This window comes from Trachemys scripta, chromosome 5 (genome assembly GCF_013100865.1).
Source record: "Trachemys scripta elegans isolate TJP31775 chromosome 5, CAS_Tse_1.0, whole genome shotgun sequence".
NCBI classification, from domain to species: Eukaryota; Metazoa; Chordata; order Testudines; family Emydidae; genus Trachemys; species Trachemys scripta.
In genome coordinates, this window is record NC_048302.1 from 51,835,987 (window position 1) to 51,863,970 (window position 27,984).

Genomic DNA, 27,984 nt, shown 5'->3' on the forward strand with positions numbered 1-27,984 from the left:
TGTCAAAATAACAGACTCAGGATTCCAGGCTGTATTTCACCAGCTAAGGTTATGGATCAAAATCCAAGCTGTAACTCAAGCTCTCTGAGGATCTCAGTGAGACACTGGCTGACGCTCAAACAGGGAAGAAATCACTTTTGTCCCACATGACATAATTCTGCTATCATAGAGGCAGACAATCCAGTCTGAAGTGATCTCACTGGCAAAGTAAATAAAAACAAATATTGACAGTGAAGACAACTCAGATTCATATGGCTGCTCTCTCCCCAGAATAGTTTTGCTGATTAGGATGTCTCAGATGATGCTGGAAAGATGAAGACGCTCTTGTCCCTTGCACCACAATGGCACAAGACTTTAAAACAAAAACAAACAAAAAAAACACTTTTGGAGCCACTTCACTTGGATTATCGTTAACTCCTTCTGAGATACCCATTCAGTTTTCTGAAGGGTGAAGGGGGAAACATGCCAGAGAAAATGGCTGCCCTACTCATTACTGCCTCTGGCTCCACTCACAAATTTTGGTGGAACAGATACACATATACACTCGACACACAAAAACACAGACAATTTTGTGCTAATAGGGATGAATTCTGACCTGACGTCCACTGCATGTAATCATACTGACTTTCCCCCCATCCTCCTTAATAACAGCATTTGTAGACAGAAGGCCAAACTTTGGATATATAGCCAAAACACAGAGCAATACAGGCAGCTGCACGTAACTGGATCCCATGAGGTGCATGAAATACAAGAGAAATCCAGCCCTAACAGGATATAATGCCACAGGTCAAGCCAACTCAATATGCTACATGTGGTGTTTTTTTGTTTTTTTAAACCTTCTTTCTGCAGAAGGCACTTGCTCACTAGAACTGTCAGTTTCCCCTTGCTTGCTAGATTTTGGCCTAACCACACTTCTGTGGTCATGATGCATGGTCTTGCTCCACTGTGGTCAGTAGAAGTTTTGCCTTTCAATAGGAACAGTCTCAAATACGTTTAATGGTCAAACAGTCTTCTGCAGTAAAAAACAAGTCTGTAGCTCTCCAAAAGCACAGCTAAAATCTTTTGCCCGATGTTTTTGCACTAATGTAGTTTATTGGTCCAACAGGGATATTACAATAAACACTACAGTGGAACTTTAATTTTACAAACACCAATCTTTTGAATTACCAGTTATTCAAACCATTTTTTCTGGTGCTGGAGATGGAGGGGGACATGCAAGGGAGTCTGCAGATAGGACTCCAAATTTTAAGTGTAATTCAGTAAGTTACAGAAATGCATATCAACAGATAAATAGAATAATAAACATCCTTGCATGTGCCCACTTTGAGATTCCTATGGAAAACTAGGAGTGTGGTGAACCAGTCAGAAGAAAAAGCGTAAGTCCCAAGGCACAATAAAACAAATGCCAAAAAGACTAAATATAAACACACTTATGCAACGCATAATGAACTAGTATAATTGCATTCTATTTCGAGGATTCCTTCATAAACTCCCAGAAGGGATGAAATGTTCATGTTTTGCTTTGTTTTCCACTGTTCAAACAGAATAAAATATGGCTAATAGCTGAGTAAAGTAAATTTTATTTAGCATTTTTTGGCATTTCAAGTTTCATATGGCCTGGGAAATTGCTGGGGGTTGAGGAATTCCTCTCTAAATCAGACATTTATTCATGACTTAACTTTCCTCTAGTAACTTTAACATTTAATCACCTTTAGTGTATTTTGGACTCCTTATATCGCCTGAAATGAATTCAGCACAAACATCTGGTTGTACCAATGGTTATCTGGATCAAAAATTCCACTGTAGGGAAATATTTGTCCCCCTCAGATCAAATATACACTTCTGCACTTTGGAGTTAGGGTTTGCTTTAATAAATCTGTCATCTTTCTCTGACTATAAAGAGTATAATCTATACTCAAAAAGATATAATTAAATACAGTTTAAGAGGAATCCTGGACCAGGAAAGACAAGGATATCAGCAACAATTAGCCCAGCAAATAGAAAAAAAACTTCCTCAAGATAGAGGTGTGATTATAAATACATATTTGTCATTTGAGAATGTTAATAGATATTTAAATATTGACTTTTCACAGTGTATCCTCTATACAGATAAAGATACACACGCCACCTCTTCTAGATTTAAACTATAAGCCACATGATCCCAACTATCCCACATTTTATTCACTGAACTATGTATCACTTTCTAGTCATTGTGCATCTGCCACCTGAAAATGGAGCCTACTCCAGTACATGAAATATAAGTAGAGCTAACAATATATACATCTCACCCATAATTTTCCTAGGTATTTGGGGGCTATAGTGCAGAAATGGGTAGAATACAGTGGGTTGGACTGAGAGCTACTCTTATTATCATCACTGAGCTGTTAATAGCTAGGGTAGTGGTCATGTACAGCTAGCTTTATTTATTTTTACATAAACATATTGTTATGATCATTTTAATGTTGTAAAATCACCAAAGGTTAATTATCCAAAGCACATGAATGACTTAGGATCCCTAAGTCCTATTGACTTTCAGTCAGACTTAGACTCCTAAGCGCTTGTCTACATGGGGGGGAAAAAAACCATGGAATAACTAGTGTGAAATAGGTAGTGCTGATAGCTATTCTGCATTAGATCCCCATGGGGATGCTCTTACTCTCCACTAAGAGTACAGCTTTGGAAGTGGATTAATCTAAACTGCACAAAGGCACTCTTAGGGCATATCTAGATTAACACTTAGTGCACAGCAAGCTGCAGTGTAAATCGACAACATTCCAGCATGCCGTGCACTAAATGTCCAAGTGGAACCTGGTGCTATGCACTAAACGTTCCCTTGTGTTCTTTAATTTGCTCCACTTAGAAACAGGAGTAAGTCAGTGTGCACTAGGGAACACCAGCAGAGTCTACAGGGACACTAAGTGCACTGTAGATTTACACCCCACCTTGCCACACACTAACTGTTTGTCTAGACCAGCCCTTAATAAGAGTGTCCACATGGGAAGTTAATGTTGAATCGCTTTAGAACTTTAAATTCAGACCCCTAGGTATTTTACATTAACTTCCCCGGGACTAGACAAGTCCTCAGACACTTTTGAAAGTGTGAATTAGGCTCCTAAGTCACTTAGGATAATATTTTCAGAATTACCTAACTATTTACATCGGATAGATGCTATAAAAACTGAAACAAATGCATAAATATTAGACTCTGTAAACAGGTCATAAACATGTTCTTCTCTGCACCTACCACTGCTTTATGGTCATCACTGCTGCCTGCTTGTGTCTTACCCTCCACAAACAATTCATCAAACAACATACTAAAAAGTGAAAGTTTTTTCACTTCTGGCTTCCATGATCCATTCTATTCATAGTCAGAAAACAAAACAAAAAGATCAGCTCCATAATCAGAGCAAGCGTAGAGAATTTCAACCAAGAGTGGTTTACTGAATACTTCTTCTCAGGAAGAGAAAACCCTATATTATACCACAATTGTCATTTGCTGGCTTGACTTTTTAACAACTATTCACCCACTGGTATACAATTTCAGATGCAAATGTATCTGTGATTGTAAAAAATGTAATTATTTCTGAGAGAGACATAGTGGGAAAAAGAACTGCATACTAGTTTGTTTTAATTTACCGTTTTCTACTTTCAGAAATTTATAATCCAATACTTTAGAAGACAACTAGCCTGCATGTTCAAAATGGTCCCAGCTTCTTACTTTTGCAAGAATAAAGCAATCGCTGAATTCCAGACTCTTCCAGCCATTCAGAATATGATTGTTTTTATCCTTTCAATGTTTGTGTCTAAAAATACTTTACATTAGATTGTAAATTTTTGGCTGTTCTAACTGAAGAGCTAAGTTCTGAACATATAAATTCTAGTTTTTCCTCTATATTGTGTGGATTTATGCCCTTTTGTAAAAGTAGGAGATGTTTGAGAAGATAAATACAATAACAACATTTGACCTTTCATGGTGCTAAAGAATTCAGATCAGAAATCTCAAAGAAATGGAAAAAATATTCAGTAGGAAAATTGTTAAAATTATTTCCTTTTGTCTACAATTGGTTTTTGGGGAAAAAATGGAAAATGGAAATACCCTTATGAAGAATAAAAGATAACATATGATGCTAGAACAAAAAGTATCATTTAACTGGATACTTACAATTGCTTCTTTTTGGTTTCACACACATGCTTTGGCTGTGAATACAGAAGGTAATAGCAACACATTTTCTCTGTAAACAGGCCCTTTTTAAAAGAAAAGTTGTATGTCTTAACTCCTCAGGGACCTGTTGCGATTTGACAAATATACAAAATATCAAGAATGAACTGGACACAATCCAAGGCCTTGACCCTTCAAAAGACCTGCGGGGCCACAATGTCCACTGGGAATTTGAAGCATTCAGCACATCAACAAGGGAGCTCAGCAACTTGAAGGACTGAACTCCAGATAATTAGACTCCCACCAAAGGAGTCCAAAAGAAAAAAATGGAATTTTCTTTAGGAAAAAACATTTATTTAACCCTTTTCTCCTCCTTTCACCAATGGACATTGTCCCTCATTTATCACTGCCTGTGGCCTGGGACCATTTGGGGCCTGATCCAAAGCTCATTGAAATCAATAGAAATACTTTGACCTCAATGGGTTTGGATCAGATTGTTGGCCTACATGTAAATACCGTTCTGGTTTTTAGCTATAATCACTACAGATTGAAACACTTAATTATGAAGACGTCAGTAATTATTTCCTCATGTGTCGGCTCCTTTTGGTAACCTTTTAAATTTCTAGTCAATTTCTATAAGACTTTCCTATAATTTACTCAGGAAGAAGTGTAAGGTATCAGCAATTCATGATGCCGTTTTTGGTAAGTACACATATCATATCACCAAGGAAATCTCCCAAATGTCTGCAATGTCTAGACTTGTTTGAACAAAGCTGCGTACAATTGGGTCAAATCCAAACAAGATCCAGGTGGAGAGTGTTATGCTCTTTTGGGAGCCTCAGCGTGAGATTTATCTGCCTTACTCTTTTACAGATAATTAAAATGAAGCTTTTTTAAAAAAACTAATATTCTTCTTTAAAAGAGCACGAACTTTTGTGCCTATCAACTTCAATACTTCTTGTAGTTTAAAAAAAAATAAACTTTTCTGTGAATGTGTTTTCACAAAAGTGAGGAACGAATAGCAATTGCGAGAGGCAGGCATAGTTCAGGCAGGTGATGTGCAAGCTTTCACATACATCTCTGCTAATGCGTGTCAAATCCTGATCTGCAACATCTCTGGTATTCCAGCCTTGGGCCTCTTTAGCAGAGATAGCAAATTGTGCCAAAGTGTGTGGTGGTTTTGTGATATAGATCAAAGCCCACTAGGGAACATGGAACACTGTCAGTTTGGATTTGGCTCCAAAATTGACTTATCTTAAAATGCCTCTTATACCACAGAAGTTCTTAATTTCCAATTACCCAATGCAATTCATTATTAAAAGGGATATTTGTAATAGCAAGAAATTAAAAATAAAAACAAATGACTGACAACTTCTTGTGTCTTTTAATTCAAATTGTGACTATTTACTGAGAGATTGAGACATGAAGAGCCACAATGAGAAAGAACAGCTAAAGGCAAATAATTTTTTCGCCTAAACAAGCTGATATTGCCCTTTTAAAATATGCTTTACAATCAGAAACATATTTTTCCCAGTTTCTCATTAAAGTTGCTTAATAATTTGATTTATTTTTATTTGTTGCTGTAAATAATAAACGGAGATGTTGAGATAAAAGAAATGAGAGATTCAAGTCAGGTGGAATGTGCTATGTGCTATTTGCCTTGTATGCTTCCTGTTTCTTATTGCTCTGGGAATGCAACCTTAGGATGGCTGTTTGTATTTTACAAGCCCCTCATTAATTCCAGTTGTTGAGTCTATCCAAAAAGACTGACATTATCATCAAAGAGGCTGATAAAGGAGGTGCTGTTGTCATCATGAACAGGTCTGACTACCAGAAGGAGGCTGCCAGACAACTCTCCAATACCAAATTCTACAGGCCGCTTTCCTCAGATTCCACTGAGGAATACACTAAGAAACTGCACCATCTACTCAGGACACTCCCTACACTAACACAGGAACAAATCAACATACCCTTAGAGCCCCGGGGTTATTCTGTCTACTACCTAAGATCCACAAACCTGGAAATCCTGGACGCCCCATCATCTCGGGCATTGGCACTCTCACTGAAGGACTGTCTGGATATGTGGACTCCCTACTCAGACCCTACGCCACCAGCACTCCCAGCTATCTCCGTGACACCACAGATTTCCTGAGGAAACTACAATGCATTGGTGACCTCCCAGAAAACACCATCCTAGCCACCATGGATGTAGAGGCTCTCTACACAAACATCCCACATACAGATGGAATACAAGCTGTCAGGAACAGTATCCCTGATGATGACACAGCACAACTTATTGCTGAGCTCTGTGACTTTATCCTCACGCACAATTATTTCAAATTTGGTGACAATATATACCTCCAGACCAGTGACACCGCTATGGGCACCCGCATGGCCCCACAATATGCCAACATTTTTATGGCTGACCTGGAACAACGCTTCCTCAGCTCTCGTCCACTCATGCCCCTTCTCTACCTACGCTATATTGATGACATCTTCATCATCTGGACCCATGGGAAGGAGGCCCTGGAAGAATTCCACCATGCTTTCAACAGCTTCCACCCCACCATCAACCTCAGCCTGGACCAATCTACACGGGAGGTCCACTTCCTGGACACCACCGTACAAATAAGCGATGGCCACATTAACACCACCCTATACCGAAAACCCACCGACCGCTACGCCTACCTTCATGCCTCCAGCTTCCACCCCGGTCACACAACACGATCCATCGTCTACAGCCAAGCACTGAGGTACAATCGCATCTGCTCCAACCCCTCAGACAGAGACCAACACCTACAAGATCTTCACCAAGCATTCTCAAAACTATGATACCCACACAAGGAAATAAAGAAACAAATCAACAGAGCCAGACGTGTACCCAGAAGACTCCTGCTACAAGACAGGCCCAGAAGAGAAACCAACAGAACTCCACTGGCCATCACCTACAGTCCTCAGCTTAAACCTCTCCAACGCATCATCAGTGATCTACAACCCATCCTGGACAATGATCCCTCACTTTCACAGACCTTGGGAGGCAGGCCAGTCCTCGCCCACAGACAACCTGCCAACCTTAAGCATATTCTCACCAGCAACCACGCACCGCACCATAACAACTCTAACTCAGGAACCAACCCATGCAACAAACCTCGATGCCAACTCTGCCCACATATCTACACCAGCAACACCATCACTGGACCTAACCAGATCAGCTACAACATCACCGGCTCATTCACCTGCACGTCCACCAATGTTATATATGCCATCATATGCCAGCAATGCCCCTCTGCTATGTACATTGGCCAAACTGGACAGTCACTACGCAAGAGGATAAATGGACACAAGTCAGATATCAGGAATGGCAATATACAAAAACCTGTAGGAGAACACTTCAACCTCCCTGGCCACACAATAGCAGATGTAAAGGTAGCCATCTTACAGCAAAAAAACTTCAGGACCAGACTCCAAAGAGAAACTGCTGAGCTCCAGTTCATTTGCAAATTTGACACCATCAGATCAGGATTAAACAAAGACTGTGAATGGCTATCCAACTACAGAAACAGTTTCTCCTCCCTTGGTGTTCACACCTCAACTGCTAGCAGAGCACCTCACCCTCCCTGATTGAACTAACCTCGTTATCTCCACACTGATATATACCTGCCTCTGGAGATTTCCATTACTTGCATCTGAAGAAGTGAGGTTCTTACCCACGAAAGCTTATGCTCCCAGTACTTCTGTTAGTCTCAAAGGTGCCACAGGACCCTCTGTTGCTTTTTACAGATTCAGACTAACACGGCTACCCCTCTGATACCTTTCAGCATTAAAATTTACTAGACCAACTTGTGCAAACATGGACATGCTATCCTGAAATCCATTAAAAAACCTTTGCTAAAGTTAAGAATTGTATGCCTATATTAAAAGGGAAAACCCAGTATTTTAAACACTGCATATTATGCCTTTCTAGTACAATGATCTATAGAACAGGTGCAACCCAAACATTAAGACAAAACTCAACTATCAAATCTTAAAGACAGTCCGACTTAAGTCAGTGAAACATAAATAAACTGGCTTATGGCAATATGGAAAGAAAATCTTTGTGATGTGGAAACACATGTCACTGTACATTTTTCAGAATGTGGCAGCAGCCAGTGCCTTGTATGCATGGCTTTGCTTGCTAAATTTAAAATTATAGCTTTTGAATTTCAGTGTTAACCTGAACACATTGTATTAACTTCTTTATTCCAGCTACATCTTCAAAGTAAAGTAGAAATAGCCTTATTTTTATTGAAATTTCCATCTGTATGAAAACCTTCATTAACAAAACATTCTTCCTAACCTAGACCTTTTAAACAACAAAGGTTCTGTTTCGTTATATTAAAAAGTTATGATTATAGAAAATGTCACACAGCCAAAATGTAATTGTGGCCAACATAATAGACAGATGCACAAAAAAAATGTAAAAAAGTGTGGCTAGAACACTCAGCGTGTCAAGTACAATAAATGTGGTACCAGCTGCACAGTACTTAAATATAATTAAACTGCACTTGTTATATAAATGAAAGTTAAATGGCAGGCCAGAGAGAAGTTAACTGTCTGTTTTCTGATTCAGGAACACAGACTTTGCAGGGATAATCTCCGAATTTTTTGAGTCAACTGTTCAAAAAGGGCAACTATAACAGCACACTCCAAAAAATTCTGATAGTCTCACTATGGGAGCACTCTCTGTCTTCAATGTGACTACTTATGTGAACAAAATTTGACCGTCAGTTTTTGAATTATGCTAGAAACCAAGAGAGTTTGAAAATGAGAGCCAACATCTATTTTGATAGAATGGGGGGTTGGGCAAAATAAATGAATATTCTCCCATCCATTTAGCTCTGAAAGTTAAATCCCAACACTCAACAAACTTTAATACATGCTAAATTTATCTTCTTAGAACTATTTCAGCCTCAACTGAAGTGGAGGAGAAACAACAAAAGAATAACTAAGATGTTTCAGGATAGCAGCTTTGGTTTTTGTTCTTCCAACTATCTGGTCTGAAAATCAACTTTGTTCATTGATGGATGCAAACATGATCACCTCTGCTTTGTGCCATATAGAAGTACAGACAAATCACTAATTTTTTTTCTAGCTTATTTGCCAGCATGTAAGTAAGTTTCCAGTCATTCTGGAACCTTAAGACACATTGTGGGTGGTCCACACTATGAAGATTCAGATATGATACATCTCACAACTTATTTATTTTTTGTAATGTTGAGCCTCAGTTGTAATAATGTAGGTTACAACTGCTACATATATTCGTAACATATAAAGTTTTTAAAATAGCAATTTAGTAGGAATGAAATGTGGTTCTACAGGAATGTCATATGGTCTATGAAATTAAAAACCTATGGAATTTAAGAAAGAGAAAGAATTTCTCTGAACTATCCTGTAGAATTCTACAGCACAGAGAAGTATTGAATTCTATGGACTCGTTTTAAAAAACATGGACTAGTTATCAAGTGATGTTAATAATATGGGCTAGATTGGGCACTCTGCCCTGCATAAAGGGTAGCATATAGCTGTGTCACTCAAGGAGCAGTGCAGGGAAAGCACTGTGCCCATACCAGCAGCCGATTATTACTACCCACCATACTGACTCAGCCACTCTGTCTAGTGCACTGATGAGGAGGAGGCATAGTCAAGGCTCTACTACCCAATCCTCATCCCTACCTGTCCACTTCTCACCCACGTTTTCAGAGAGAATGACAGTGGTACTGATTGGGAAATAGCAGGAACACCATTTATTCCCCTTTACACAATGCTTAATCTGCAATGAAAGAGGAGTTGGAGCTCAAACTATTTTTTTAAACATTTGTAATTGATGCAGCAAGCCCAGATTTCTGTGCCCAATCTGTAAAAAACCCTTTAACTGTTTATGTTAAATTAATACTTCAATTTTATAAATCATTATATTGGTTCAATATCTTTAATATATTAGAAATAACTTTAGAACATAAGAATGACCATACTGGGACAGTCCATATGGCCCAGTATCCTGTCTTCCAATGCCAGGTGCTTCAGAGGGAGTGAACAGAACAAGTAATCATCAAGTGATCCATCCCCTGTTGTCCATTCCCAGCTTCTAGCAAACAGAGGCTAGGGACACCATCCCTGCCCATCCTAGCTAATAACCATTGATGGACCTATCCTTCATACACTTATCTGGTTCTTTTTTGAACCCTGTTATCCCTGAACCTTGATCTATGAAATCTATACAGATACAACAAATTCCAAACACTATTTTTAAAATACACCCCACATTCAAAAGAAAACAGATCTTTAGGGGCCAAAACTCTTCCCAGCTATTCTGTTGGATCTAACTGAAATTACATGTGTAGAAACAACAAACATCACTCTCTTTCTTTTTAAGGAAAAACCTATGCACATGAGTACTTTATTCATGTGAGTAACTCCTGTGGCACCATCAGGGTATAGTTAAGTTGTATTTTTATTTTCTACCTGAGGACTCTAGATAATGAACTTGGGTACTGTTGTTACTATACATCAGCTTGTACAACCCTTATTCATATTAGTGATTAATTACTCACATAAGCACTTCCACTGATTTCAATAGTCTATTCATGCAAGTAACCACTCACAGTCTCAATCTGGTCCTATAGGATTTAATTTAGATTTTCCTGTGTCATACAGTATGCCTTGTACCCTTCACTATTGATCACAATGGTAGTGCTGGGAGAGATACAGATATCAATATGCAAAACATTAAACCAAAATGTGATTATCCATTACCTTTCTTAAACTTCAAATAACAGGCTTTACTATTGTTTTATGTTTTACATGACTAGTATTATATGATCAGTAACATATTTCTGGAAAGATTATTTACAGTCTTCTTATCTCAATCTATTCCATATGTTCTCTGCCAGCAATAAAAAAAGGCACACAATAGTAACCTTTTCTTCCCCAGAAATACCTACACAGTTTCATAGAACAAGTTAAATAACAGTACATGGTCCATCTGAAGTGGGGTGGGGGAGGGGAGAGGAACATTCCTGTCAATTTCTCTCCACTTTTCTAACCATCATGAAAAATATGTAAAGATATTTTTAGAAATAAAGCAAAAGCAACTCTGAGTAATCAACATATATAGTCTTCAGTTTCCAATGTTACTAAACCGGGGGGAGGGGGGGGGAGGGGAGAGGAAGAGAGGAAGCAAACATAATGAGAAAAAGTCTGAATAATATTTATGCAAGAAAAGGAGCTAGATACTTACTGTGTCCTGAGATTTATCTTTGACATCATAGACGGTTAGTTTTATTTTAGTCTCCTCATAGATAGGATATTCCGGTGGGAATGTCACACCAGTCAAAAACAGTGGGTCTCTTGTTCCCTGTATAGCACAAGTAAACAGCTCAGATTCAGTAAGGTAGCAGCTGTGTACTGTGCAGTATGTAATTATGGACGAGTGTGCAGAAACTATGGAGTTCTAAAGGAAATATATCTGCTACAGTAAAGAGAAACCTGAACTGCCAAATGCTACCAAAGTCAGCAACATAAAACTTAATAGCATAAAAACTTAATCATACTGAAAAGAGGTGCTTCTGAGATATGCAGATGCTGACAAATGCCCTCATGTGGCCCTGTCACCATACATCAGTACTCTTAATAGTGCTCAGTGATAGACAATTCATTTTCAAGAAAGACATTTTATAAAAGCGTTTCCTTAAGGCTAACAGTTACTACTGTGGACATAGATATAATTTGTGCAAACAACTGAAGATGTTGGTTGATTAAATCACCCAAAAGAAAGGGCTCACAATAACATCAACACGATTTTTAAAAAATTGATCAGCTTAAGTATCATGCTGACATTTAACTCAATTTCTTACCCAATGATTATCTTCTAATGTTAAAAATGTAAGCATTGTTTTTTGCAGATTCAACTCCAAACTTACCTCAGACTGACTTATAAAATAACTCTATACCTATATAAGTAGACTTTCCGTTGCTAAATATCCAGTTCAAAATGTATAGTAAAAAATATGCAATCCCCTAAACATTATTTTTAGGCTACAGACTTTGGATATTACATTATCTTCTTTTAAAAAAATAATACAACAGTGGTGTATGACGGAATCCAGAAAACTGGTAGTTTTCTGATTAGCTCTAGCAATTTAAAATAGCGCTGCACTAGCAACGTTAGTAAGTTCTAATATATGAAAACTTTGAAACATACCATATGACGCCATTGTTGTCATTTCTTTGGCATAAACATAATAAAAACTTTCTATCTAAAAACAAACTTTAAATGTATTTTGAAAATTAAAGATATCTTTAAATTTCCTAATAATTGAGAGGAAGTTTTTAGCATAACTCACATAACATTTGTCTGGTGTACCTTCCATTTTAATGATCCACCAACTACTAAAAAGGAAGTGTCCTAACCACAGACACCCAGAGCGTGAACATGACAAATTCAGAGCTGTTCAGAATCCGTATCTTCATAATAGAAAATGAGTCTACTTCTGTCTGAATCATCTATTCCACCTACAACAGTACCATCAAGCTAGACAGTCTGCACTGAACCATCCTGATCTGTTGCAGGCTATTTGAATGATGCAGTTTCAGGATGGCTGATGGTTCAAATCATGACAACTGAATTAGCAGTCAGCTGGAATCAGAAGATCACACAAAGTGTTTATGAAACATTCCTATGGCTTAGATTTATCAAACAGCTCAGTTTATCTGTTAAAATAATTCTGAATTTGTATTTGGGGTGACACTATCTTGCTTTTAATAATCTTCTCCAATATTTTGTACATGAAAAGTTATGTTTATTCTACATAGTTTCACTTACGTAATTATCATAGTAAATATAAACTTCACTATTTATGAAACTGAAATTGGGGGGGAAAGGGAGAGAATACAAGCACTAGCAAAGCAACCGTGCAACTTTTGCTACAAATTTAAAGCAGATTATTATTAAATCTATACATACCTCTCCTTTTCCGATCAAAAAACAAACACACACTTTTAAACCTGCAAAAATGTCAAGTTTCCAATTGAGGGGAGAATAAAACAAAAATGAAAAGAAAACACTACATAATGTGTACTACATTCGTCTGTGATTAAAATGTTTGCACTCATATTTTAGCTTATTTTTATATAGTTTTGTTTCTTAATGAGAGCAAATATTCTCCAGCTCACTCTAAAGCTATGTCTGAAGAACCAGACTATTCTTTATGTCTCCTGTTGGAAAAATAGACCTTTCATGAACAGGCAAGTTCATTTCCCACTGTTTTTCCTGGTTACATGCCAAGAACCGCAGAACATTCTCAGGTATGCTTTGCTAATTTCTACAGTGAAGCTTGCCTACTAAAGACTGTGCACTAACTTGTTTCAGCTGTTCATTCACTTTCTAAGGAAATAATATGAAATTTAGCAAAGAATGGTAATGTAATAAAAGGAAGCTCACCTCCACAATTTCAGTGCTTGAATATCTCGTCAAAGTCTGTTCTGCTGGATGTACTACTGAGATCTGTACAAATGTATTCAGCTTCCGATCACGGGCAGTAGCCACTAGATCCTTGCATGCTGGAAATGGCACAAGAGAAAAAAAAAAAACCTCTAAAAACAAATCTGAGAGAAAACTCTGACATGGGACAAAGCAGACTAAACTATAGCTCTGGATTAAACTTCTGAAAGACTTGAGCTGATTTAGCAGAGGAAGTCCCTGGGAAGTAGTTTACAGAAATAGGAAGTCACATGCTGCAGAGCTGAATTGAGATTTCATTTCCACTAACCACATTTGCAGCTTCTGCAGGACTTCCCTGCCAGAGGCTCATCAGCTCTTTTATACGAACACATGCGCACGCACAGGCACGCTCTGTGACACTGGATAACTTCAAAGTTAAAACATCAGCTTTCAGCTAATTTGCCATGAAATCTCTCTCAGGCAGCCTTACTTGGTCATCTTTTGTCTAACAAACTTTATGGTATTTTCACTGTTTCAGGAAAATTCTAAACCAATTAAAATTTGTCACTGATTACACTGGTTTAGATGTTCTAACACCACATTATCAATTTCGTGATTAGTATTAATCACAGGGTAAAAATCTACATTTTTAAAAGCAACAATAAAAATCAACTGTTTGTCAGTGACTGACAGATATAAATGGGAAGAATAATTGCACTCTGGCTATAACACATCATTATTAAAACTCATTTTACTGGATAAATATGGAGGAATTCAGTTTTTAATTAATAATGAGTTTTCAGTCTGAGCTGAAACTATGCAATTAGTGCTTCACATAGCCATGCAAGTGAGTGAGTTTACTTTCCAGACCCAGTCTCTCATGTCTTCTAATAGAAAGAGCAGAAAGGGCTGCAAAAACAGTGCCTCTGACTTCCTTCAGTGCTGAGGAGGGGGACCACAGTTGAGCTGCTCAGCAGCAACCAGCATTGCCAATGGGGACATGAATTGGCTCCAGAACTGGAGGGAACCCATCCAGCTCTCTTCAGTTAAGAAAGGTTCCTACAAGTGGGTTGTGATGGGATTTATAGATTTTTCAGTCCCCCAGTGGTACCCTAGAAACCCTGCCAAGCCAGGCAGAAATTAATTCCAACCAAAGGTTCAGGATGTTCTCAGGGAGTTACTGCCAGCTTGGAACTCATTTAAATGCAGCTGACCTTTAGACTCAGCACCTTAAAGATGAGCTGGGTTACTCACAGAGCAGGCAAACAAGCTAGCTACCTGGCTCTGATGAGAAGGCAAGACGGGGAGTTCTGGAGAAACAAAAACATACCTAATGTGGTTTGTATTTTTCTGCTGTGTGTTTGGAGTTTATTGTGTTTGGAATGCCTTGTAGACAACATAAAAGGAAAGCAGACAGAAACTTTCATCATTTTTGTATTATGGTTAAATCAGAACCTGGAAATAATAAAACATAAGCCCCAGAGAGTATTTTGCGGTTTCTGTTTAAATTTGGATTGCCAGTGAAATCTATCGCTAGACACTCTCACACTGGTCCTACCATATCTTAGTACTGAAAGTAAGTATACGGACAACTTCTCTACATGATGATGACCTCATGAAATGGCAGATATAACAGCAACAGAGCCAAAGAGCAACTCAGCAGCAATTTCTGGAGCCACTGCTTTAAAAGATCACCGACTCACTGATATGTCTATAACTACCAGCACCACCCTATCTGACTTGGAGGCCTACTTCACTATATTTGAGGGAATGGCTATCGCATCCCAGTGGGCCAGATAGACATGGCCTACCTGAATTTCACCTTTCTTGAAGGAGGAAGTAAAGCAGTTTATAAGGCCAAAGAACAACAAATTTGCCAAGGACTATGAGTAGCTGAAGGTGGCAATGCAAATTCCAGTCACAATCATTCCTCGCAAGGTCCTGATCTCAAGCCATCACCCAATTCCTAAAGGGCAAGTCCATCCTGTGACACTGATCTATGAATAGCTCAGAGAATCTACTGATCTAGGAAAATACCTGAACATCCTTCCAGGGAATGTGCAAGACTGGATCATCGGCATAAGCTGGCACTGTATCAGAAGCATTCCAGGCAATGAACAACCTTCTTTGACTTGAACTTACAAGTCACTTCAACCCAGATACCAATCCTGAAAGGAGGGTCTAGCCCCCTGGAAATATGATGAGCCATCAGAGATGATGGCGGGGGGGGGGGGCACTAGGCTATCAGAGGAGACAGATGAAAACAGACAGATACTCAGAAAGATTTCAGAATCCTACCAGGGAACCTTCTGCTGGCCAATTACAAAAGTAACTATCAGATTACAGAGACCAAAGGGATCTATCTGACTGTTTGTTTTAGTTGTGGGATTGGATGGGATAGTGGACAGAGGCTTGTGTGACCTGACCAGTTGGGGGGGGGGGGGAAACAAAGATGACATCAAGTGTACGTTGCCCCAGTGAAGATTTGGTAGTCTCAGAAGTAACTCATGTCTGAGTTAGTAGACTCTGGCTGTGCCCAAACACCATCCTGGTATAGATCCTGTGCAGATCACCTGTGTCCATGCAGTCTTATCTCTACAAGCATCCTGATCAGAGAGAGCAGTGAAGGATGAGATTGAGATTGCTAGCAAAGTACCTTGGATCATTATTAGGAGGGTTTTAAACACTGATATGGTTGAACCAGGTTATAGCAAGGTTGGGAAATAGTCATTGAAGATTTGGAGTAACATTTTCAACAGTTCCTAAGTCTCATTGAAAGTCAGTGGATTTTGGGCTCTTAAGTGCCTAAGTCATTTGTGGAAATAGGATGTAGACGCTTAAGTCACTTAGGCACTGTTGAAAATTTTAGCCTTGACAAGACTCCCTCAAAATTTACGGCCATTCTTGATCCCAGAAAAGTCAGAGATGCAATGTGGGCAGGTTTATTCTAAGGTCATTTTGTGAAATTCCCCAAGGATGCTGAAACTAGCCATGGTATTATATCTTTACCAGACCTCATCTCAGACCTCTTGTCAGGATCTTATGATCTGATGTAGGAACAACATGAAAATGAGGTCTATCCACAACTAACTATAATGGGGCCATCACCTGGAAGTCCCAAATTTTGCAATTTTCACACTTTGAAATGTAAAGGCATTTGCTTTGTTTGGTAAATTCAGACTGCAGACAAGCTAGTACACCACCAGCTCTTCGCACCAATAGATACCTAACCAGAGATCCTGCTATAAGCTCATCCTCTGTCTTGTTCAGACTACCTAGGAAGAAACAACATGTAGTAACGTGCACAAGCCAAATTTTATTGGCTTGGGGTTCACAAGTTCTGCGCCTCCTGTTCAGAGTGCCAACATTGGGCAGCAAAGGGAAATTTCAGGTTCCCCCTAGTGCCCTTTGAGCACATAGGGATAAACATTTTTGAACTCTTAGGGGACACCAATTCACCCCAATGGTGGTCAGTTACACCATTCGCTGTCCTTAGAATTGTTGTATTGGCTCTATCCCTGGGAAATCCAATATCTTGTTGGCTGCCCTCTCTAAGCTTCTTCACATTCTTTTGATATACAGAAATACAGTATGGTTCAGGAAACTAACACCAGTTTACTGCATAGAACACAAATGCATGCATAAATGTAGCCATTTAATATAATTGAAATATTCTATAGACAAAAGTTTGTATAAAACAACCCTGACATGTCCTGTAGGAGTGTATTCTTAATCAGATCTGTAACATACAACGTGGGAGGGGGTAGATGAGATTAACATAGTTTCCCCTTCTCCTTGATTAGGGTGACCAGATGTCCCAATTTTATAGGGACAGTCCCAATTTTTTGGGTCTTTTTCTTATATAGGCTCCTATTACCCCCCACCCCGTCCCAATTTTTCACACTTGCTGTCTGGTCACCCTATCCTTGATGCCCAATGCCAGCCACACATGCATGCACACACACACAGGCAGAGGTTTAGATTACTTTTCAACACTACCCTATACTTGACTTAATTCTGGAAATGACAGAAAACTTAGTGGACTGAGAACCAGCAACCTGGAATTGCATGCCAAAGTATATGAATCTATCCACTGTGACCATTAACTCATCATTCAAAAGCCTGAGTCATTCATCCCCACAATGACCTCATTTCTGCTAAGTCAACCAGTGCACAATGAAAGCTTAATGAAGAAGGTGCATTAGGAATTAAAAAAAAACAAAACACCTAAGACATATACAGAAAAAATGGTCTAATACATATTAAGCCAAGAAAAAATGCATATACACTATGTGTAAAAGATACCCAGAGATGTTCAAAGTGACTGATGTGAAGGGTGATAGGGGGTGATGAATGGCTGTAAAGAGGCACTGCTCTAGAATATGATTATATCTATACACTTTACAAAATATTGTGGTCCATATATGAATCTGTTTTACAGTACAAAACACCGTATAAAATGCCTTCAGACACACATTTCACCGATTTTATTCTTCAACATTTAAACTTCATTTTCAAAGAAACAAAAATACAGAGGGAGTACTTAAAATGCTGTTGTTCTGTTTTCATGACTAACAATTTCTATTCCACTAACAACATTGTAAAATTAGCCTTCCACAATATGCAATATAAACTAAACAAACAGAAGAAATGCTTTTCTTTGTCAATCAATTCTCTGCCATTCCGCTGGTGTGCTTCAAGTAGTAGCACTATTCCTATTCCACATAGTCTCTTTCAAGATGCATGTATACTTCTAGATTAGTATTGAGCTCTGTCATCATTCAATATTATACTGTTCACTACACTGCACTAACATATTGTTCTGCTTTTCTCCTTTTGGGAGATCTTTTTTGTGTGCGCATCAGGACTGGGCAAGGGGGAAATTGGTTACACAGCCCATCCAGGATTAAGGCTCTTGCCTGGGGTCTCAGCTCATGGAGTCAGATCAGAATTTAAACTTTCATTTAAAAAACAAAACAAAAGGAAGTTTCTAGCCCTTGGGGTTGCAGAGAAAAGCTTGAAAACAAACCCAGGGTAACCATTCCAGTGATATCTGTTGGAGTCTGTAGACAGACAGAAACAACAGATGTGAGTAGTGTGAACACCTGCTGAATACGGCAGTTAACTCCAAGACCCATCACTCTGGGAGGTCCTCCCAATACCACCCCAGCTAGAGACTTTGTGCGTTTGCAGATTCTTACAGTGTAAACATCTCTAAGATAGATCTTTTCCTATCCAGCTACATTGATTGGTGCTACTGTTGATTTTGTTTGCTCTTCACTTTTCAATTTTAATAAAGTATTTGGTTGTACAATCCATCAGCGTGTGAGTGCTTAGAAAACAAAGAGGCAGGATGTTTAAACCAAAGCGGTTATTAAAGTCTCATCATAACAATAGATAAACTGATAAAGAGAAATGTGAAGGTTTCATTTCCCCATACAAAGCAAGGTTGTGGGCACACAAGGCATTCCTTACTGTCCTGGACCCAGTGATCAGAGGTGCACTTTTGGGTTGCCTGTACCAGGCCTGTAAAAACAACATTGTCTTCAACCCATTCCTAGTGAAAGGTCTCCCCTTTTTCCTCCCACATGTTGTGCAATGCATAGCCTACACACACTGGCTACTATAGAACACCATCTTGCCTTCAGTTGGCCAAACGTACATTCCTCTGTCATCGGGCAACTGCTCAGCAGGCTAAATGCTCTCACATCAGAGGAGGGCTGAAGGACATAAATCCAAACCATGTAGAGGTCAAAGCATAGGGGTTTATTACACACAGCGCTGGCGGAGTGTCACCTGGCTTATTAGGCTCAGAGACACTGTCAATTAATTGATTACAATGAAATATATAGATTTTCCATGGGCGGGGGAAAGTGACGGGGTAAGCAGTTCCACACCCCGGGATAGGTTTTGCAGCAAGACAAGATAGCACAATAGCCAATGGTTAAAAGGTTACACAATGTCTCCGCCCATGGTCTCAAGTTAGCAAATTAACATTTGATTAATACTTTGATAAAATGTTATTAGTATAAAATATATATGTTGAATTCTGATTTGGGGTCCATAGGAATGGAGTAACTCCTTTGATTGTCCGACAGGTACATATCTAGGGGATAAGCAAAGAAACAGTGAAAGCATATGAAAATAGAGATTGTCTCCTTTATGTCTTAAGGCAGGGCATTGGTCCCTTGGAAGGGAGGTGGAAGGGTGCCATATCATTATAGTGACATGTGCCAATATTTCATAAACTCAAGGTTGGATCTGTGGGAAGACTGTTTTCCCTTCAGGAGAAACACAATAGGAACAGGGATCCTTTGTTCAATTTGAAACATTGGATGAAACATAATTATTCAGTTATTGCTTCAACATCTGGCATTTCTACTGACCAAGCAGATCTTAGTAAAGGCAATGTTATTTTGTTTACCCCAGCTTTCTCTTAGCTGATCACTATTAGTTAGGCCTCTGGTCTCCAGACCAAACTCTGGACTTCGGGTCTGGAAAAGAGCTGGCACAATCCATATATACCAGGTTGTTATATAACATGCACATGGATTTTAACCCTTCAAGGGCTTTCTGAGTCAGGACAGCAGAAGATAGGCTGGGTCTCCTAAAATATCAGTGGGCACAGACACCCCATTGATATCTATGTTGTATGAAGGAAATAAATTCCCTTTTGTCCAAACAGATAAACGCCAAGCCTCCTGAGCACCTGGCATCATGCAATTGCTAGTGCATCCCACATTGATGTCCATGAACCTCCTGCCATGGCTGGGACAAAGGCCTGAATAATGAGCAAGTAGTATCCTTTCTGGCATCCCCCTGGGGGAGGAGCAGACACCTCTACCACCTGTGGGTAAACCACAGCAATAATTGCCTCACAAGCCTCCATCACCACAGCACCAAGTGTTCACTTGCCAATAATGAACTGGTTAGCCAAGGTCCGGTAGCAGTCAGGGGTAGCCAACTTCCAGACACTAATAGCAACCAGTTTCTGGATTGATATGTCCTCCCTCATCTGCATGTCCTGGCACTGAAGGGTCAGGGAAAGCTCCTCATACCGCTTCATGAAGGTGGCCTTCCTCATCAGGCAGTTCTGGAACCACTGCTGGTCATCCCACTTCTGTATGATGATGTAGTCCCACTACTCTGCGCTTGGCCTTATTCCAGATCTACTAGTCAGCTGTCTCCACTCTGCTATGTCTGCATGTGGCTGGTGTGATCTCCTCACCAAGGAGAATGACAAACCACTGCCAAAATGCCTTCCACCATGTCTCATGCCCTCTCTCTGCTGTCAATTGTGGAAACAGGCATTGCACTAATGGTGCCAAAAGCTGGAACAGGTCACATTCCTGAGCTGGATCAATGCCTTGATACCAGCTGAAATTGAGATCATGGACAGAAGTGAGGAGTATGAAGAACCAGAAGTGCTTTACTTATGGTGTTGGTGAGCTAAGTATACCTCTGAATAGGGACCTGGGAAGGACAGACATGTTTCACTGTGTTTTCTGGGAGAAAAATTCACAGAGCAACGCAGCTTAGTGCAGCACTAAGAAACCTGGGATATGCCACCAGGATTCCTAGCCTGGGTTAATGTATTACCAGTGTGGATGCAACTACTTGAGTATGACTTGACAGTATAGATGTTCACAGTGGTGCTTCGCCTGACCTGGGTCCTTCCTGCCAGTCACAACTGGATACTACAGTAACCTAGTTCAGCAAAAATGCATAGTATATAAAACAGCTAACATTTTACAGGGCGATGTCTGTAGTTAGCAGTGGGAGCACAGCCCCCATCTATAGTTCATGTAAAAGTACAGTATCAGAAAGTGGGGTTGTATCAGTTAGACGAGGGACATTAAGAGCAATCCCTGTGATTTCTGCAATGGAGAAACAATGTTTTAAACTATGATCACCTTAAGTAGTAAGCTGGTATGTCAGTCAGAAAAAAAGTCACCCTCATTCATAGAACTTTGGAACTAACATAAACCTTACAACATTAAGAAACAGTTAAGTGTCACTGTAGAGTCCAACATTAAAGCCAGACAAGCATATGCCAGAAAAAAAAAGACTGCTTTGGAGAAATGCTATAAATTTGTGGTGAAGGGAAGGGGGGGAATGACCGTGAGAGAGATGTGATGCCTGCTGTATCCTTACAGCCTATTTACATGGGAAAAGAACAAAGTCAGTTCAAATTACCATTCTCAATACCACAAAATTTCTATCCCAGAACACTCACTGCTCACTTTGGTTGGCATTTGCAATACTTCAGAAAATTATATTTTGTAACTCCTTCTCATCTGTTATGGGAAATACTGGATGCCTGAAACTTGATCAGATCACAAACTATTCCATTTCCAAACACTAGATTTCTGCTATCTGAAAAAATACCATGAATAAAAGGGCAAGACCATAATCTAACATTGCAGCTGCCACCAACAGTCAAGGAGGCCCCTGCCTACATTGTAGCTCAGCAGTATGCACCACATGTGTAAGGAGGAGGCAGGTCTTCCCTACCTCATCAGAGGAATTAACACAGACACGTTTAGTATTGTGACTTGCCAAGTGCTACACTACCTCATACTGTTGCCTGCTACTGATGCTACATTGGGATCTTAGGTTGAGCAGTGTGCCACATAGTTCAGTCTTGGAAGCCATGCTTATTTAAGCTGTGTTAGTAGCAAGGGAACATCTGGGGTCCAGTGACTGAGGCACCCTTTTCTGGCCATTGTGTTCCAGCTGCAACGATGCATGCACAGTGACTTGCTCCAGCTGTTCACCAGTGCAGTTTACAAGAGGGGTACTGCACCATCTAGTACAGGGGTGGGCAAACTTTTTGGCCCGAGGCCAAATTTGGGAATAGAAATTGTATGATGGGCCATGAATGCTCACAAAATTGGGGTTGGCGTGTGGACTCTGGTTGGGGCCAGAAATGAGGAGTTCAGAGTGCTGGAGGGGGCTCCAGGCTGGGGACGGGAGTGGGTGACGGCTCCGGCTGGGGGTGCAGGTTCTGGGGTGGGGCTGGGGATGAGGAGTTTGGAGTGTAGGAGGGTGCTCTGGGCTGGGACAGAGGGGTTCGGAGGGTGGAAGGGGATGTCAGGGCTGGGGTAGAGGGTTGGGGTGCGGGAAGAGTTGCAGGCTCCAGCTATGGGTGTGGGCTCTGGCTGGGGATGAGGGGTTTGGGGTGCAGGAGGGTGCTCCGGGCTGGGATCAAGGGGTTCAGAGGGCAAGAGGGGGATCAGGGCTGGGGCAGGGAGTTGGGGCATGGGGAGAGCCTCAGGAATGCAAGCTCTGGGCGGCGTTTACTTCAAGCGGTTCCCGGAAGCAGTGGCATGTCCTTTCTCCAGCTCCTACATGGAGGCACGGCCAGGCGGCTCTGCACACTGCCCCATCCGCAGGCACTACCCCTGCAGCTCCCCTTAGAGCGTCGGAGGGGGCCATTGGAGCGGGGGCCCTTGGGGCGCATAGAAGCCAGAGGGGGTCCATGCTGCTGCTTCCGGGAGCTGCATGGAGTGGCCCCCGACCCTGCTCCCTGGCTGGAGTGCTGGAACAGGACCATGCCACTGCTTCCGGGAGCCATGTGGAGCGGTCCTCAATGCTGTGCCCTGGCTGGAGCGCCAGAGCGGGGCAAGCCCCAGACCCCAGCAAGAGTTCAAGGGTCAGCTTAAAACGGCTGGCGGGCCGGATCTGGCTGGCTGGCCATAGTTTGCCCACCCCTGATCTAGTACTTGCTGGTGCTGCATGTTCTGCTGCTTTTTTTGTTTTTTTGTTTTGTTTTTTTCGGACGGAGATGTCATTTATATGACCAGACCCTTCTGGCATGGATCTCTGCCTCTATTTGCATATTGCATCTGGCTCTGTCATTGGCCCGCTGTGCAGCCTCTGCAGTACTGAGCACAATGCACAATTTCTTCTGTGCACAGTGTGTACGCAAGTCTACTTCCTACCTGCGGGTGTGCCATTTATCCTCTTACGCTCTCTAAAATGCTGATGTAAGTTAGGTCATAATTTTGTTCAAAATAAGGCCGTCACTTCAAACTGTAAAATGGAGAATATGGCGCACTAGGATAAATGCTCTAAATTCAGTCCACTTAGAAAACTACTGGTGTGTGTTTATGCTAATCATTTTAGTAGAGCCATATGTTCTGTAAAGAAAAGAAAAGAAATAAAACAATTTCATTCTTATAAAGAAAATATCTCCACACTCCTGTTGGGCACCTGAAAAGAATGTGTGTATCAGCATAAGGAAATCTAAAATGCTAGATCATGACTTAAATAGCGTTAGTAAAGCAGAACTTAAGTGGTAGGTATAGATTTTTTAATTATCCTCACTTCCTGTCCCTACACTGTAAAGTGGCTGGCATCACTAATAATGACACTCCTCTTCTGCCCTGAAGGGGACTTCATTTCACTAGGAAGAACAACTGGGAGAGGAGAAAGATTATGTAAAGTGATTATAGGCTTATGAAAGCACTATATACATTAACATAAAAATTGATTTACACACAGATATTCCAAAGTTGTAATTGATTTGGCACATGTTGATACTTTAGTTCAGAAGTAATCTTTTTTTTTTTTTCTCAAAAGCCAAAGTTCCTGGTTAAGGTAAACTCAAGGTCCAGATTTCAGAGGAAAATAATAAAAAAATAGCAATGATGATAATAGTAAGTAAAAAAAAAGATTTCAAGATCCATTCAAAAGCATCTGGCAGTCTAGATTAGGCCTGCAGTCCACCTATTGACCACCCCAGCTTTAGTGATATCATAATAGAGCAATTGTTTTCAACATGCGGTCTGCAGACCTCTGGGGATCCACAAACTATGTCTAAGATTTCCAAAGTGGTCCACACCCCCATTTGAAATTTTTTAGGGGGTTTGCAAATGAAAAAAGGTTGAAAACCACTCTACTAGAGCTTAAACTCTTAGAAAGCGGAAGTTAAGGTATCATTGCCCCTTCACTTTTTTTTTAATATATATTATATCTATCTCATCACAGGACTACTGTAGTGAAGGCCCAAGCTCACAAGAATTCTGTTCACAGATTTCCCATTATATTGAAAACAGAGTGATTGCAGGATCTAGTGCTAAATGAGAAGCAGAGAAAAAGCAAATAGGACACTTGTAGTAAACTTTCACCTTTTACTTCATTGCTTTTTATACCATAGGCTTCTGTCGTCATTTATTTTAGGTTCTCCAAATATAAAGTATTCTACTGGCACACTCATTTAGGCTGAAATGCATTAAAGGCACACGCATTTAGGCTGAAAACAAGAAATGAAAGGAGGTTGACCACCATTGCCAAAAGAGGAAATAAACTGTATATTAAAATAAGAGCTCCAACTGATTTCCAGGTTGGAAACTTTTTAGCGGTGTGCACTGTCCACAATATCCAACTTCGGTACAATGGCATCATTCTTCTGCATAAACCCTTATATACTGGTAGCAATCAACTAAGAAGGTGGTACTTCATTTCACTCTGAATGCACAACAACATAACACAATACACTCTTTCAATAAGCACTGTTGAAAGAAGTTCTGAGGAAGCCACTAGTCTGAATTCCTTGGATGGAAAGAAAATTATTTCCTGAGAGTAATTCTCTAATAAGGAAAGAAATAGTTTATACAAAGTTCTTCTTTTCCCTCATCCCCATGTTTGTGTCATCTCTCTCTCTCTCTCTCTCACACACACACACACACACACACCCCATCATCATATATTTTAGGTTTGCAAAAGAAAGTAGATTATTTCCCAAAATAAAGCAACCAGAAATAAACAATACATAACCTAAGTAGCATATTAAATTCCTTTCCTCTGGACGGCACAGGCACCTTTCTTCAAGAAGATGAGATGTCCTACTTGATATCTTTTAGATTGTAAGCTCTTTGGTATAGGGACTGTACATTTGTACGGCACCTCACACCGTGGGCTCAGACCTGGTTGGCCTCAAGGTGCTACTACAATATAGATGTTAAAAATTACAACAATAGTATTACAAAGGTGAGGAAGTCATGCACCTCAGAGCTAAACAGAATTAAGATTGCTCTTTAGCAGCTTCCTAATAAATACGTTGGCAATGACATTGCAGATTGCTGTACACTCTCTTACAGACCTCTGTGTACCCTATATGTAGCAATGGTAGCAAGTGTCAGAGAGGGGACAACAATGTGATGAGATGCTGGTAATATATTAAAATAGCATCTAAAAATGAAAAGGCAGACCAACATTGGAGCAACTAAATTATTATAACAAAGGCGGATATTCGAGTATACACCCAAAAACCATTTAAGATCAATCTGACTGAAGAGAATCATGTTTCTTTTCTTATAAACTTTAATTTACAGGAATCAGAGCTTGGCAGAGGGTAAGCCAACTGACTCAGTTTTGATCAGTTCCACAAACAATACTTGAAAGATTTTCCAAGAGGATCAACAGGGGAAAGCTTTAACATTACAGTTCGCCTCCTCTCAACTCCTGTGTGTGTGTGAAGTAATCAGAAAAGGTCAGAGTACTTTCAAACAGGGTATTATTATTATTATTTATTTAATATCTATTTATTATTTGTCCTGAAGTGACACCCTCAGGCCCCCAAGCAGGATTGGGGATCAGCTGAGTTAGGAGCCATGAAAACATCAAAGATAAAGGAGTTGTAGATCTAAAAACAGGACCAAGTGTAGGTGCAGAAACCAAGGTGTGAGGAAGGTAAAATAGCAGTGCTGCCACTATGTCAGAGCTCACTCCTTTGCTAAAAGAGCTCTTTGACATGTCTAAAGCAGGGTAGAATGGAGAACACCTCCAGGTCAGAGAAAATTAGAGAAAGATGTACCGTACTTTTAATCAAGAGAGAAAATGGAATTCTGCAATCCAGGTCAATCACTTTTAGCCATTTGATAATTACATTTCCTAACTAGCACACACTTGATAGGAAGCTGCTGAGTAATCTGCATGCAGATAATGGTTAAAGGAGAAGTGAGCCCACCTTGAACACCTGTCAGAGAGGTGGGTGTTCTGGATCAACAGCTAAATGAGCGATTGAAATAAGAGGTGCTGTTCTACTTTGTGGCAGTTAGAGATTAAGCCATTTTGGATATTAAATAGAAATTTAATAGCACAGGAGCTGCAAGAGGTAACAAAGTGTCGTCTCTTCATTAGGAGAAAGAGGAGATCAGTCTATGGAGGGGAAGGGAAAGACTATGCATCATTAATACCAACAAACTACAGAGATCCCAGAAAGGTAAAATAGAGTTTTAGGAAAGGTCAATTAAAGAGTGATGGGGTGAGAGCTCTAGAGAATCCACTCACTTTACTGGAAGAGTCTTGTGCAACCCCAGTAATTCACTCTGCAGGACCCATATTCCAAACATTCTTAAGAAGTGAGCTATATTCCCTATCCTCTTTAAGTGAGGGAGTACCGCTCAACCAGCAGAACTCTGTGACTACAAAGAGACAGCCTTTTCTGTCGAAGACCAGCCAGAGGATTAAGCAAGAATCAACACCTATTGGATGACAAATGGCATACTGGTAGTGCCCTGCTGGTAGCTCTAGCAAAACTGTGTAACGGTAATTTTGAAATAACCCTATTTAAAATAGTTTATATTCTGGAACTTTCAGGAACTTCTTGGTCAACAATCTGTTCATCTCCTCAAAACTAATGAAGCTGTCAGAAAGGGTACTGTTCTAAATTGTCATCTCATGTATTGTTGTAGCTGACATTTTAAAACTGATCAAAAAGGGAGAGACACTAATCACCTTCCACAGACCAAGAGACACTGAGCCTTAATGTGACACAAACAACATAGTTTGATCCTGGTAACCTTCGTGGAATGTCATTTCCAGCTGAAGTCCTTTAAAAGGTCAAAGAAAACACTGTTCATGCTAGAATACTGACCATGCTTAAAATTGCTTCATTACTATAGTGTTTGTTATCTTATGTAACTAAATAATGGCCCATTTTCTTTTCAAAAGAATCACTGAAATAATATTTAATTGACCTGAACTCACTAGAACAATGAAATTAATAGTTAAGGATAAAAAAAAGTCTTTCATTTGTCTCCTTGTACTGGGAGTTACTTCCAGGTTTTGAGACAGTTTACCTATGATGCATCTGCTCCTAATGAAGTTAATAGCAAAGGATGCATTGATCTGAATGGGAGTGAATTCAGATCTCCACATAGCCAACATTGCTAATATGTTACTATAGAGATCTCATACTCTAGTGCCTGATAGCTTTGAAAACAATTCTGTTGCAACCTCTGACAACTCAAATAGTTAGTTCCATGTATGTCAAGATCCAAGAGCCACCACTATACTAGAAATTCAAAATAGTGCCTGTAGCCTCTTCTGATAATGCCAA

The 27,984-nt window shown here is 40.0% G+C and overlaps 1 protein-coding gene across 3 annotated transcripts in view; it reads right to left on the minus strand.

Annotated features, from left to right (window-relative positions):
• INPP4B (inositol polyphosphate-4-phosphatase type II B) overlaps nucleotides 1-27,984 on the minus strand; it is a 301,350-nt gene that overhangs the window by 255,517 nt on the left and 17,849 nt on the right. For all 3 annotated transcript variants that reach the window (XM_034771368.1, XM_034771367.1, XM_034771370.1), the window contains exons 4-5: nucleotides 13,638-13,756; nucleotides 11,436-11,552 (exon numbers count right to left, since the gene is read on the minus strand). In XM_034771368.1, the coding sequence (XP_034627259.1) occupies nucleotides 11,436-11,552; nucleotides 13,638-13,756 (236 nt within the window). The remainder of the gene's footprint in view (nucleotides 1-11,435; nucleotides 11,553-13,637; nucleotides 13,757-27,984) is intronic.